Below are 13,393 nucleotides of genomic sequence, written 5' to 3' on the forward strand. Positions count from 1 at the left end.
GAAAATGGTGAACTGCCTAATGGGATGGACACGATGGGCAGGCTCATAAAGCAGGTTACATAAGTTATACTGTGATACTGTGATATATTAAAACCCCCATTTTTTAAAGGTTCATACAATACACCTGTGCAAACCTCGTGGGGTCTTGAACAAGGTCTATTCTTGAAGACCTTTTTTTCCTGTTTTAAACAACTGGTGTGTTTTCATGTGATAGTTTTCTTTATTTAGCTAGTTTAATTTAATGTTAGGGGGTGGTGAGAATTTTCAACCCACCACATCACCTTAGGCTAAATTACCAACCTGGAACTCTGAAAAATATGCAAAGTCCACTTAGTGCCTCTCTATTGACACTTGGTGAGGGACTTAGAGAGGGCATCTACAAAATCACGATGGGCTGAACTACACAAACCAAACCCCAGTCTTTCCTGAGGTTTTCTTCAGGCCCCATTCCTGCTCCAGAAACGATTTCATCTCTGTATTTAAAATGTGATCATATCTTCTTTTGTTCTGATTACATTGTATAAAATATTTAGAAAAGAACTCTCATTTCTTATCCTCTCTCATTTCTTATCCTCTGTGAGCAGAAGGCTCAGTTAAAATATTTAAAACTTTTTGCATTTAATATCTAAGTGAAGGCCAGCTTGCAAATGGGAATATGTCTTAGCAGTCTCTTACAGTGTTTAATTCTTCACTTTGCTTACAGAATCCATAAAAATAAAAACCCTTTGTCATGCTGCCTCAAGGAATATGTCTTACAGAGCCCATCAGCTAAAAATCATTGACAAGCCATCCTTTGTGGTGAAGAAGAAGAATCGCAATGCATATCTGTATGAACAGCTGAGCCATTTCTCCTGAACATGGATAGGATGGGGTAGGATAGGGTAGGGTAGGGTAGGAAAGGAATGGAATGGAATGGAATGGAATGGAATAGAATAGAATAGAATAGAATAGAATAGAATAGAATAGAATAGAATAGAATAGAATAGAATATAGAATAGAATGGAATAGAAAAAGGAATAGAATAGGAATAGAAATTGAATTAGAATAGAATAGAATAGAATAGAATAGAATAGAATAGAATAGAATAGAATAGAATAGAATAGAATAGAATAGAATAGAATAGAATAGGAATAGAAAAGAATAGAATAGAATAGGGAATAGAATAGAATAGAATAGAATAGAATAGAATAGAATAGAATAGAATAGAATAGAATAGAATAGGAATAGGAATAGGAATAGAACAGAATTAACCAGGTTGGAAGAGACCTTTGAGATCATCGAATCCAACCTATCATCCAACACTCTCTAATCAACTAAACCGTGGCTGCAATTATCAAAATGCCTGACTGAACCAGAATTCAGCTAATCCAGAACAAAAAGTGGATTTCCTCTATTACATCTCTGGGTTTTTTTTCCTTTGCTAAAAGGGTGTTGGAGTCAATAAATCCTAACTCAATTTTAAGACCTTTAATTCCTTTTTGCAAAGCCTGGTAAAAGCAGTGTGATTCTTTCCGGTGATTTCAGTGACCACTGGACAGGGCTCCAGAACTACAACATTTTCTCCTTCTTTTTTGTGTGCATAAACATGGATCTTTGCATTGATTCCTAAAGGATTTTTCATTTCATTTCTAATGTGAAGTAGCCAGCAGTCCATGCTGAACTCAGAGAGAACATTAATGCCAATTACTATAACTCTATGCCTTGATCTTGATCTTGAAATAAATCTTTTGCCTAAAATAAAGGGGTTTATAATGTTTGGTGATTACGTTGTGAAATAGGCTGACTTGGTAATGTTCTCTGTCACTGGTTTTTCATGACAGAAGTTCTCTACTCGATCAGTGTTCACACAGGCACATTGCCTGCATCAGGGACTGATGCAGATGTGTTTCTCACAGTATTTGGAGAGCAAGGAGATTCCTGCAAAAGGAGACTAAAGCACTCAAGATTTGAAAGAGGGCAGGTTAGTACCAAGTTCTTTTCCTTACATGTTTGCTTAATGTGTCTTCCAACATTTTGGTTTAGATGAGCTGGTTTTGACTGTGGACAATGAGAGTTTTCTTCTGCTAAGATATTTAGTATCTGCATGTCTTCATTGAGCAATATGTTCTTGGCAAAGGGCTGCGATGGAAAACCATTCTGATGATACTAAGTTATTTAAGGTGATAAATAGGAAAGTTGGTGGCAGTGCCTGCAGAAGGACCTCATGCAAAGTGTCTGGGTGGTAAAATGGCAGATGAAATTCATGGCAGCTAAATGAAAAGCAGTGGTTATGAGAGGGGAACCCCTTTAAAATGCATGGAAAAGAAAAGAACAGGAGATGGGTTCTGAAATACAAAAGTGACCTTAGCATTAGGAGAGCTCTGTAATGATGTCAGCCCAGTGCTCCTTAGAGGGAAAACAAAAGGAAAAGAGAACAGCTCTAATGTTTAGCCATTATTAGTATAAAGAAACGTGGTCATGACCCCAGGTAAGTTGTCTGGTGTAATTGCTTAATAGATGCTTTGTTTTGTTCTGATTCACTTGCCTCAAAAAGTGCAAGAAGAATGTTGAGTGCTATGAAACATCTTCCATAACAGGAACAGCTAAGCAAACAAGTACTGTTCGGCCTGGAAAAGGGAGGATGAGAGGCAGGGACAGGGAGATAAGGAATATCAAATGGCATAGAGAGAATGAGTAATTCTGTTTTCACATGAAATACAAGGGCTCAAGAACATTAACTGAAACTTGCAGGTGGCAGATTGAAAACAAAAGGAGGTGGTTTTTTACACAGTGCATAATTAATACATTTTACTTTCTGGCACAAGATGCTGCAGATGGTAAAACTCCTGTTGGTGCAAAAAGCCGTTGCACATTGTCATGGAAGATAGCTCTCCACTGAGGGCTGTTAAGGGCAAAGGCACAATCTCTGGCTCAGCAAATCTCTCAACCACAAATTGCTAAAGCCTGAGAGACTTTGTATTCAAGAAGCATCTCTATATATTTCCCCTGTTTTTCAAGTCTTCCCTAGAAACCTGTTATTGGTAGCTGTTGGCAACAGTATGTTGGACTAGATGGGTCTGTGGTCTGACATACCAGTCTTACAGCCTTTTTACATAGGAGTAGGGTGGTAGAATAGTTGGAACAAGGTTTCAGTGAGACTAGGAGGTGAAAGGAAGGGATGTAAAGGGCAAGCTGTCTTGAGAGTCAAGATTACATCAGCAGTATCCCTGGAAAGTATGGAATGGACAGGCAAAGAAAACAAAGTTAAGGAAACTTGAGACATGAAGAAAAGGATTCTCTCCTTGACTGTTAAAGGACTGGAATATCAGGAAAAGCCAAGGAAACAGGAAATTGCAACAAAGTGTAAGTAAAGAGAGGAAAGTCGATTTCACTACTACAGAAAGCAAGGCTGGCTTATGTTTAAGTAATTGTAGGTCTGAGTTTTTCATCAGAGTAATGGGTTAAATAAATTTTGCCCAACTGAGACTTTATCTAAAGCAAAACAATTTAAATGAAATCGTTTTAGCTTTCATTAATTACACTTTCAGTAGTGTGTTGAATGCAGTTCCAAATGTCTCTGTACTGGGGGGGAAGGGGGAAAGAAGAAGAAATGTAATGACATCAATCTAAACTATGTTCTTGCTAATGCTGAGGGAGTAGGCAATTTAATGTATTATTATGGGAATTCATTGATAACAATGGGTGATTATGACCACTGTTGTCTAATGACTGCTAATTAGTATCACAAAGAATGAGCCTAATGATAGGTCCCTTTTCCAGATAGAGTTAGCTGTGAAGGAAGATGAATATTAGCAATGCAGGCTATTTCCTCTAAGTCAAGGGTCATGTAGACTGACAGGAAAATTATATTTGGCTCAGGAGCACAAAGAATGAAATTAAAAAGCAATGAGTGCTCCCTAAAAGTTATTTGCTAAGTGTTCCTCACAGCTAGATCTTATTTTGGGCTACATAGGCATTAAAGTGATGGGGTAGAACTTGCCATGGTAACTGTTTGAGGAGATTGTGGGCATAACAAGGTAGGAATGCTGGAAGTCCTCTGGCTGTGATAGGAATAATGTCGCTGATGCTTTCTGAGCACACTGTAAGGAATGGTCCAACACTGACAGGAGAATGGAGCAGATGACATAATTCTTTCTCAAAATCATCTCTTCCTTTGTTACTTTCTGCTCCTCATGCTTTTTCCTGCCTGGTGGCAAACTGGTTGGCAACAAATAAAAATTATAACGTCTGCTTCTACTATCCATCTGGGGTTTTTTAATGTCACCCACACACATGCCCATGTATCTACCCACCCACTCATATTATCTCTTGCACGGAACACATTCATTCTCTCACTCACATAAGCTATTCATCCCAAAATGCACTGGTGCAGTTGCCATTTAGCTTTTGTTTACCGGTAGCCGTAGCAATATTTAAACAGATGTCTATTTACATCCAAAGAGCACATCAATTCTCGCCTGCACGCGTGCACAGCCTCACTTATAGTTTCTAATGTCAGTATCTTTGTTTGCATAGTCATCAGCAGTGTCAGTACTGCTGCTCAGAGTTGAATAATGCCCCATTTCCCATTTGAAAAATAGGGTGTCTTAGAATATAAAAGACTTCGAAATGTTTCCAAATAAAATGCCTAATCTAAACTAAAGTTCAATTTGCTAAGCCTGTCCTGATCATTTGAAGCACTCCTTCTGTTTTGGTTATGAGGGATGGGTTGAACTTCAATTTTCATGAGATTTCTGCAAGTAAATTAATGATCATTACTGATCAGACTTTTCTTTCTACCTCTAATAGGTTTTCTTTGTAAAGCCCAGGACCATGAGCAAGGAAAAAGTTACACATTCAGGGATCCACATATTTTCTGAACAGGATCTCCAAATCAGTCCCTAACATATTTCTTCACTGTCAGAAAAGAAAAAGAAAAAAACCCCACTTCAGCATCAAATGCAATCTGTCTTTCCAAACAAACTTCTTAAAGGAGGACCATAAAAGATGTGATTTAATCCGTTTGCTGTTCATTTTGCCGTTGCCTTCTCAGGTTTGCGTCTCTGAAATGAGAGCAGTAGACCTTGGACAGTTATGCAAAGTGCTTGTTCAACACCATGACGTGGGTTATGGAGCTGGATGGTACCTGGACCGAATTGTCATCCAGGAATCAGGCAAGACCGATGGCCAATACGCATTTCTTTGCCAGCAGTGGTTAGACAGCGGAGTTGGTGATGGACAGGTGGAACGAATGCTGAGACTTCTTGGAAAAGTCAGGAATGGGAAGCTGACAGGAAAGATTTCAGGTAAGGTTTGAAGTCATCAAAGCTCCTTCCCGCTTTGAATTGCAATTCATGTTATTCTTCAGGTTATTTTTAAGACTAAACCCACAACAGAGAAATAATGTAGCTCAGATGCGAGTTTCATCTCTTCCACAAAGCATCTCTCCCACAAATCATCTCTCCCACAAATCATCTCTCCCACAAATCATCGCTCCAAGCACTTTCTAGAGCTGGTAAATACAATTATAATGTTGAGGGAAGAAAGACTAGAGCAGAAGGGGGGGTATAAAGTGATGGAGGCAATGAAGGGAGCTATGTTTTTAGTTGAGACTAGAAAAAAAAAGCTGAAGCAGAAAGAGGTAGGTTGCTCCATATGGCAATCAATGCAGAGCAGAAGGCTCCTGCAACAGCGATGAAATCACAAGAAGAGATACAAAAACTCTCAGAGCAGAATGAGATTTTCCCTTATGTTCCTATATTTGCAGAAAGCAGTTGCTTTTATTTGCAGTTTTCTTTTTTTACTTACATCAATGGCACAAGTTCTTGCAAACAACCAGTTGACCTGAGCCTGATATCCCATTCATATTGTTTAATGGGGGGAAAAAAAATGAGAGATCATAATTCACAAGCAACTTAGACACTGAAAACATGATGTCTTTTTTTTTCCTGCTTTACCAGGGTGCAGGATTTCTGAGCTCTCTCACATGTCTGTCTTTTTTTGTTTTTTTTGAAGAGGTGTAAAATGTTGGTTTGGGTCCATTTATGAAATATGAATCAGAACTGATAGACCAAACTATGCAAAGTTTAACTAATCTGAAGGTGTGAATTTGCATTCTGTATCAGCAGGTCTTAAACTGCTCTGTGTCAGTTTCTGTGCTCATGGACGTTTCAGTTTATGCTCAGAGAGTTTTATGTAGTTGGAGCCACGGTTGGTGGAGTCTATCCTCATATTTAGCTACCTGTACACAGTCCACTAGCAAATATATCATCTAAAGAAACAGAAAAATAATGGCTCAGAGACAACAGAAGGGCAGAGAACCATTGCAGAGGGGTTGGACAAGATGACCTTTTAAGGGTCCCTTCCAACCTGATGCAATCTGTGAGTAGAAGCATAAGATAAGCAGCTAGAGAAGTGATACTTCAAGAATAAGCAATAGCTGTATTGCACCACTGCAAGCATCCCAGGTCTTTAAAAAAGTAGATTCCATAGGTGCCCTACATAATCCACAGAGCGAGGCAGGCTTCTCCTGAGGGTAATTCAGAGAAGCCCAAGGTTGGTCAGAGTCTACTGCATCTTTCTTCCCTGATAAGGAGTGAGAGAAATCTTTCATCCTTGTTTATGCACCTTAACCAGTGTCTGAATGTAGCTATCTAAAAACTGTCTAAAATTTCCTTCCTCTGTTTCCCACACAGAGTCCTCAAAAATCTGAGTGCAGACTTGCTGGTATTTTCCAGTCTATGCTTATAAATACTCAGCTCTCTGTCTATTTTCAATAGCTGGGATGTATAGCAGGGTGTATAATAGATACAGCTTTAGAATAGCTTTAGGAAGGATATGCCAACTGTACAGAGAGCCTGTAAGGAACGGAGAGGGACCGGTTCAGGCTGGAACAGCTGTAGTGAAGACACAATGACTGGGAATATGGCAAGACTTTTGTTGTGAAAAGGTATTTTAAAAGCTCAACATATTCAGACTAGCAAATTAAATGCTCCAAATGGACACAGTTGTGATCCATCAAATTAACAGCAGCCTGCACATCAAGGAGGGAAAGGAGTTATTTCAGATAACAGACAAAGGTGTCATGAAAATAAATGGCTTTCAGCAGTCCCTTAGTGCCATTCTGAGGGAATGAAAAGATTTCTGAGGAAGCAAGAATGAGTTTTTAGCAGAGCTCTCCTTAGACTTAACTGAAGAGAAGGCAAGAAGCTTTATGTGGCTGCTTTTAAGCTGGATCTTAACAAATTTATCAGAGATGATACAATATAATTGATGTGTAATATCAATGTGTGGCACTGAATGATCCAGCAGAGAGAGTTCTTCGATTCAGTCTTACTAGATAGCTTTACACTGATAGTTTAAAGCTTTAATAGATCAGTGCTAAAGAGCTGGAAAAATCTTGGATTATATCACTGGGGTTATGATAAATTTTCATTTGACTTCCATTTTTTTAATGGCTATCATTGGTTACATCTAAAGTTCATAGACATGAAAATTGTAGCTATTTATGATTATCCATAAAGCCATAATATATGAAGTTACTTTAGGTTATTTTAAGGATGGTTAATACTAACTCTTTACCTTCACCAAGTCCTGAATTTATGGCACAGGTCCTCACCTCATCTAAAGTAATAAAGCTTTATTTGCATTAGTTTATAGCAGGAGATAAAGATTTGCCTGTTGTGGTAAGGGAGCTGGACTTTAGAGGCCTGTGGACATGAAATCAAAAAGTTACTGCTTCCATTACTCAGAGAAAACCCCCCTGCTTTACAAGTGAGCTGTTTGAAATGATTCAACCCCTGGTTTGCCTCACTTTGCATAAAGAGAGAGCAATTGGTCATGCTGCATCCTGCACCAGTCCAGGTAACCAAAGCCTCTCTGTAAGAGCCACGAGACTTTACAATGGAAAACATGGGTTTGATAACCCTGAATTTTCCATATATTCTATTAACATGAATGAAAAATGTCACAGCCAGATAAATCAGTGAGATTTGGTTTAATTTGTTGGCTTGGGTTTTTTTGTGGGTGGGTGCAATTTTCAGATCCTGAAAACTCTCTTGCTGATTAGAGGTTTAACTAAATATCCACTCAGTATGGAGTTGCAGAAGTGCCCTGTAGCCTACATGAAAGCAGCTTGCAGCCCTTATGACCCTTCAGATGACTGCCAATTCAACTAGAATGTTGAAGAGATAATTTGAATTGAATTGAATTGACTTGACCAGGTTGGAAAAGACCTTTGAGATCATCGAGTCCAACCTATCATCCAACACCATCTAATCAACTAAACCATGGCACCAAGTGTTTCATCCATCAAGTGCTTCAGTTCAGATCTTTAATTTGAACTCAAGCTATTATTCTTTTTCAATACAATGCTGCATTTAAAAACCCAATAAAGATTAAAACAGTTGGGTTTGAGTGTTTCCTGTGTCCCTAAAGTGAGCAAATCTAAGTGCTGAACTATTTTTAATCTCTCAGCAAACATCACTTCTTCACAGGAGAAGTGAGTAAAGTTTTGTACTTTGCTGGTATGATGATTGTGGTGATCTGCTATAAAAATATCACATTTCAAGCTTGGAACCAGTTTATCTCCCCCAGTATCTTGTTATAGAATACATGTAGCAAAATTTCACATCCTTGTTGAAGTAGCTTCTCAAAAAGTCAAGATGAAAAAACACCCTCTCCTGACCAAGGCAGACCTGATATGCAGCACTACCTAGTAGAAAATATGCAGCTTTCAGTGGTAATTACTATGGGGAAGGGGGGGAAAATACTTTTGAGGAGAAAAAGTCAACAGATTGACATAGCTCGGAGACCTTATTGTGGCCTTCCAGTCTCTGAAGGGGGCTTACAGGAAAGCTGAAGAGGGACTTTTTAGGATGTCAGGTAGTGATAGGGCTTGGGGGAATGGAGAAATACCAGAAGTGGGTAGATTCAGATTGAATGTGAGGAGAAAATTCTGCACCATGAGGGTGGTGAGACACTGGAACAGGTTGCCCAGGGAGGATGTGTTGGAAGCCTCATCCCTGGAGGTTTTTACAGCCAGGCTGGATGTGGCTGTGAGCAACCTGATCTAGTATGAGGTGTCCCTGCCCATGGCAGGGGGGTTGGGACTGGATGATCCTTGAGGTGCCTTCCAACCCTGACAATTCTATGATTCTGTAAGTCTCTAATATGGAGCTAGCAACCTTATCTGTGAGGTGCTGTTGGACTGGTCTGTATCTAGAAGGTCAGACAGTGCTATGGAAGGGCTGCTGTCCAAATCTGCTTCTCACTACATGAGTGATGATGAGTGAACCTGTTGTATGTCAGTGCAAAGGGCTGCTAGTCACTCACTAACTCAGGCTTAATTATTTTGGATACTTAGCTAACCTATTGGTTTTTCCTTCTTTTTTCAACAGGGACTTGGGATGTCCTTGTCACAACTAGTAATACCACTTCTACTTCCACGAATCCTAAAATGTCTCTAACTGTGTGTGATGAAAAAGGTGCCTGTACTTCAGTCATTTTCCCCAAAGGATCTCTTAAAAAAAACCAGATCTTTGAGACTTCCATTGAACTAAATAAGAAATTCAATACCATATTCAAAGTTCGCCTGGAAATTGAAGAAGCTGAAGAAGGAGAGACTTGGCATTGTCGTGAGGTATAACCAAGCTGGTGAGGGGTTTGGAGCACAAGCCCTGTGAGGAGAGGCTGAGGGAGCTAGGGTTGCTTAGCCTGGAGAAGAGGAGGCTCAGGGGAGACCTTCTTGCTCTCTACAACTACCTGAAGGGAGGTTGTAGCCAGGTGGGATCTGGTCTGTTCTCCCAGGCAACCAGCACCAGATCAAGAGGACACGAAGGTCTCTTCCAACCTGGTCAGGTCTGCTCTATTCTATTCTATTCTATTCTATTCTATTCTATTCTGGTCTGGTCTGGTCTGGTCTGGTCTGGTCTGGTCTGTTCTAGTCTGTCCTATCCTATCCTATCCTATCCTATCCTATCCTATCCTATCCTATCCTATCCTATCCTATCCTATCCTATCCTATCCTATCCTATCCTAAGATACAAATGAAAGCAATGAGTTATTATTCTCCTATATTGTTTGGCTTGGTTTTCATATTCTGTGGTTATTGCTTCCAGTCTCCAGCTCTGTCTGAAATGATGTCATTTTTCATTTACAAAAGTAAGTGCAGTTGATAACAACATTTGTAGAGGGATAACTTCAGAGACTGCTCAAAACACTTCCTGGCATAGCTATGGATAACAAACATCTTGTAAATGGAGGTGGGTTTCTGGAGGGCACACATACAGCTGTGCCATCATCCCTAGCAGACCCAGCAGTGTCTTTTCAGCACTGCACCCAGTGGCATACACTGCAGAATTTGCATAACTCCACACTGGCTGTTACGTGTTGTACACCCACTGATCCAGGGCAAATAATTAAGCCAGACACTAGAAATGCCTTTTGAGGAAAATATCTGCCTTTTAAGTTGGCATGTGAAAAAAAGAAGTGGATAGCAAAAGTGACAATCTTGCTTCTGATGTCCAAGATGCTGAAGCTAAAGTCTGACGTCACGCTGAAATCGCTGTGGCACTTCACGATACACAAAATATCTTCATCCTCTTATGCTGGCAACAGAGAAATAGGTCTAAGGGAAAGAATCTTTTTGTTGTTCAAACTGCAGACACACTTTTGTCTGTCAATACTTGCATTCTGCTCTCAAGAAAACCTGGTTTAAAATAGAACAGCACCCAAAGCAAAACTTTCCCTTCTAACACATGATCTTAGTGAGCTGAACCCCCCCTGACATTTAAATGGCAGGCAGGTTGTCAATTTTGCCTTTGTAACCAGGCAAAATAGTCATCTAATAAACCTACTGATGAAATTAAGGCTGCTTCTTGAATGTGCCAGGTAAAAATTTCAGAATGGAAACTTGGCAGGTGAAAAGAGTGCCAGCTATTCATCTGGTTTACTTCATTAGCTCAGAACATGGACTCAAAGCTGAGTTGGGGGGTGGGGGGAAATCAAGAGCATTTATATAAGTAAGATGCAGATTTGCTTTGGATAGGATTAGAAAGGGAAAGGCCACACCTTGAGTCCTGTGTCCAGTTCTGGGCCCCTCAGTTTAGGAAAGATGTTGAGTTGCTGGAATGTGTCCAGAGAAGGGCAACAAAGCTGGGGAGGGCTTTGGAGCACAGCCCTGTGAGGAGAGGCTGAGGGAGCTGGGGTTGCTTAGCCTGGAGAAGAGGAGGCTCAGGGCAGACCTTATTGCTCTCTACAACTACCTGAAGGGAGGTTGTAGCCAGGAGGGGGTTGGTCTCTTCTCCCAGGCAACCAGCACCAGAACAAGAGGACACAGTCTCAAACTGCACCAGGGCAGGTTTAGGCTGGATGTTAGGAAGAAGTTGTTCAAAGAAAGAGAGATTGGCCATTGGAATGTGATGCCCAGGGAGGTGGTGGAGTCACCATCACTGGAGGTGTTTAGGAAGAGACTGGATGAGATTCTTGGTGCCATGGTTTAGTTGATTAGATAGTGTTGGATGATAGGTTGGACTCGATGATCTCAAAGGTATCTTCCAACCTGGTCTGGTCCGGTCTGGTCTGGTCTATTCTATTCCATTCCATTCCATTCCATTCCATTCCATTCCATTCCATTCCATTCCATTCCATTCCATTCCATTCCATTCCATTCCATTCCATTCCATTCCATTCCATTCCATTCCTCTGCTTTGGGGTATATTGGGGTTTCAGGGAGACTTTCCCTCTGTTCAATGGATTCCATAGCAGGACTGACTGAATCCTTGTTTGAAATAACTAGGTTGGTATAAGAGGTTGTGGGTAATGCCTGTTATTAAAGACAGGCTAGCAGTCTATTTACACTGCTGGTTAGAACCAGGAGGTAATTTTTTTGCTATTTTATTTTGATTTTACAAGATTGCACCTCACAGAGAGTCTGAGATTTCCCCCTTCTATCACCAGCGCAGGTGCAGTTGGTTGAATTCCATATTTAGCATCAGAATTCATTTTTGTAACCGTAAGTGCAAAACAATTCTGGGGATGTTTTTGAGGAAATGGAAATAGTTATAAAATAATGGCCAGACCAAAATTAATTAAGATATGCTTAGTTTCTGAAGCACATAATAGCTTTATTCCTGCTTCTTTCATATCTCAAAAATAATAATAATAATAATAAAGCACAGTAAATGAAATCTGATTTCCCAGAGACTGTTCAGGAATGCTGATGTTGGTATGAAAAGGAAATTGTATTAACATTCCACCTTACACCACGTTTCAGGAAATCTTTTCAGTGTGTCTGTCAGAATGAAAAATAATAGGAGCTTTGTGAAGGCAAAATAACGGTGCCATCTCCTAGTGACAATTGCTAACCAGAGCTGGTTGAGCTTCCTGGGTTAAGGGTTAACTCATAGAATCATTGAATCAACGAGGTTGGAAGAGACCTCAAAGATCATCGGGTCCAACCTGTCACCCAAGACCTTGTGCCTACTAAGCCATGGCACCAAGTGCCACGTCCAAACCCTTATTGAACACCTCCAGGGATGGAGACTCGAGGTGAGGAGGAAGTTCTTCACCGAGCAAGTCATTCAACATTGGAACGGGCTGCCCAGGGAGGTGGTGGAGTCGCCGTCCCTGGAGGTGTTCAAGAGGAGATTGGACGTGGCACTTGGTGCCATGGTCTAGTCATGGGGTCTGTGTTGATAGGTTGGACTCGATGATCCTCGAGGTCCTTTCCAACCTAAGTTATACTGTTATACTGTGACTCCACCACCTCCCTGGGCAGCACATTCCAATGGCTAACAAAGCTCTCTGTGAAGAACTTTTTCCTCACCTTGAGCCTAAACCTCTCCTGGCACAACTTGAGACTGCATTCTCTTGTTCTGGTGGTGATTGCCTAGGAGAAGAGACCAACCCACTCCTTTTAGTGAGTTATGAAGTTATGTGTCCAGAGAAGTGCAACGAGGCTGGTGAGAGGTATTGAGCACAAGCCTCATGAGGAAAGGCTGAGGCAGCGGGGACTGCTTAGCCTGGAGAAGAAGAGGCTCAGGGGAGACCTTATTGCTGTCTACAACTTTCTGAAGGGAGGTTGTAGCCAGGAGCAGATTGATCTCTTCTCCCAGGCAATCAGCAGCAGAACAAGAGGACACAGTCTCAAGCTGCACCAGGGGAAGTTTAGACTGGAGGTGAGGAGAAAATTCTTCACAGAGAGAGTCATTAGCCATTGGAATGTGCTGCCCAGGGAGGTGGTGGAGTCACCGTCCCTGGAGGTGTTCCAGAGGGGATTGGATATGGCACTTGGAGCCATGGTTTAGTAGTCATGAGGTCTTTTGAGGTCTTTGAGTGACAGGTTGGACTTGATGACCTTTGAGGTCTTTTCCAACCTCATTGATTCTGTGATTCTATGAAGAAACGTCTGAGT

General features: G+C 40.8%; 1 protein-coding gene across 1 annotated transcript in view; it reads left to right on the plus strand.

Moving 5' to 3' along the window:
• The window catches only part of RP1 (RP1 axonemal microtubule associated), a 158,319-nt gene that overhangs the window by 116,898 nt on the left and 28,028 nt on the right, over window positions 1-13,393 (plus strand). The window contains 3 exon segments of the mRNA XM_068166706.1: window positions 1,821-1,960; window positions 5,033-5,285; window positions 9,378-9,619. Coding sequence (XP_068022807.1) covers window positions 1,821-1,960; window positions 5,033-5,285; window positions 9,378-9,619 — 635 coding nt within the window.

This window comes from Melanerpes formicivorus, unplaced genomic scaffold (assembly GCF_026170545.1).
Source record: "Melanerpes formicivorus ecotype bairdi unplaced genomic scaffold, bMelFor1.0.p_v2 SCAF_105, whole genome shotgun sequence".
NCBI classification, from domain to species: domain Eukaryota; kingdom Metazoa; phylum Chordata; class Aves; order Piciformes; family Picidae; genus Melanerpes; species Melanerpes formicivorus.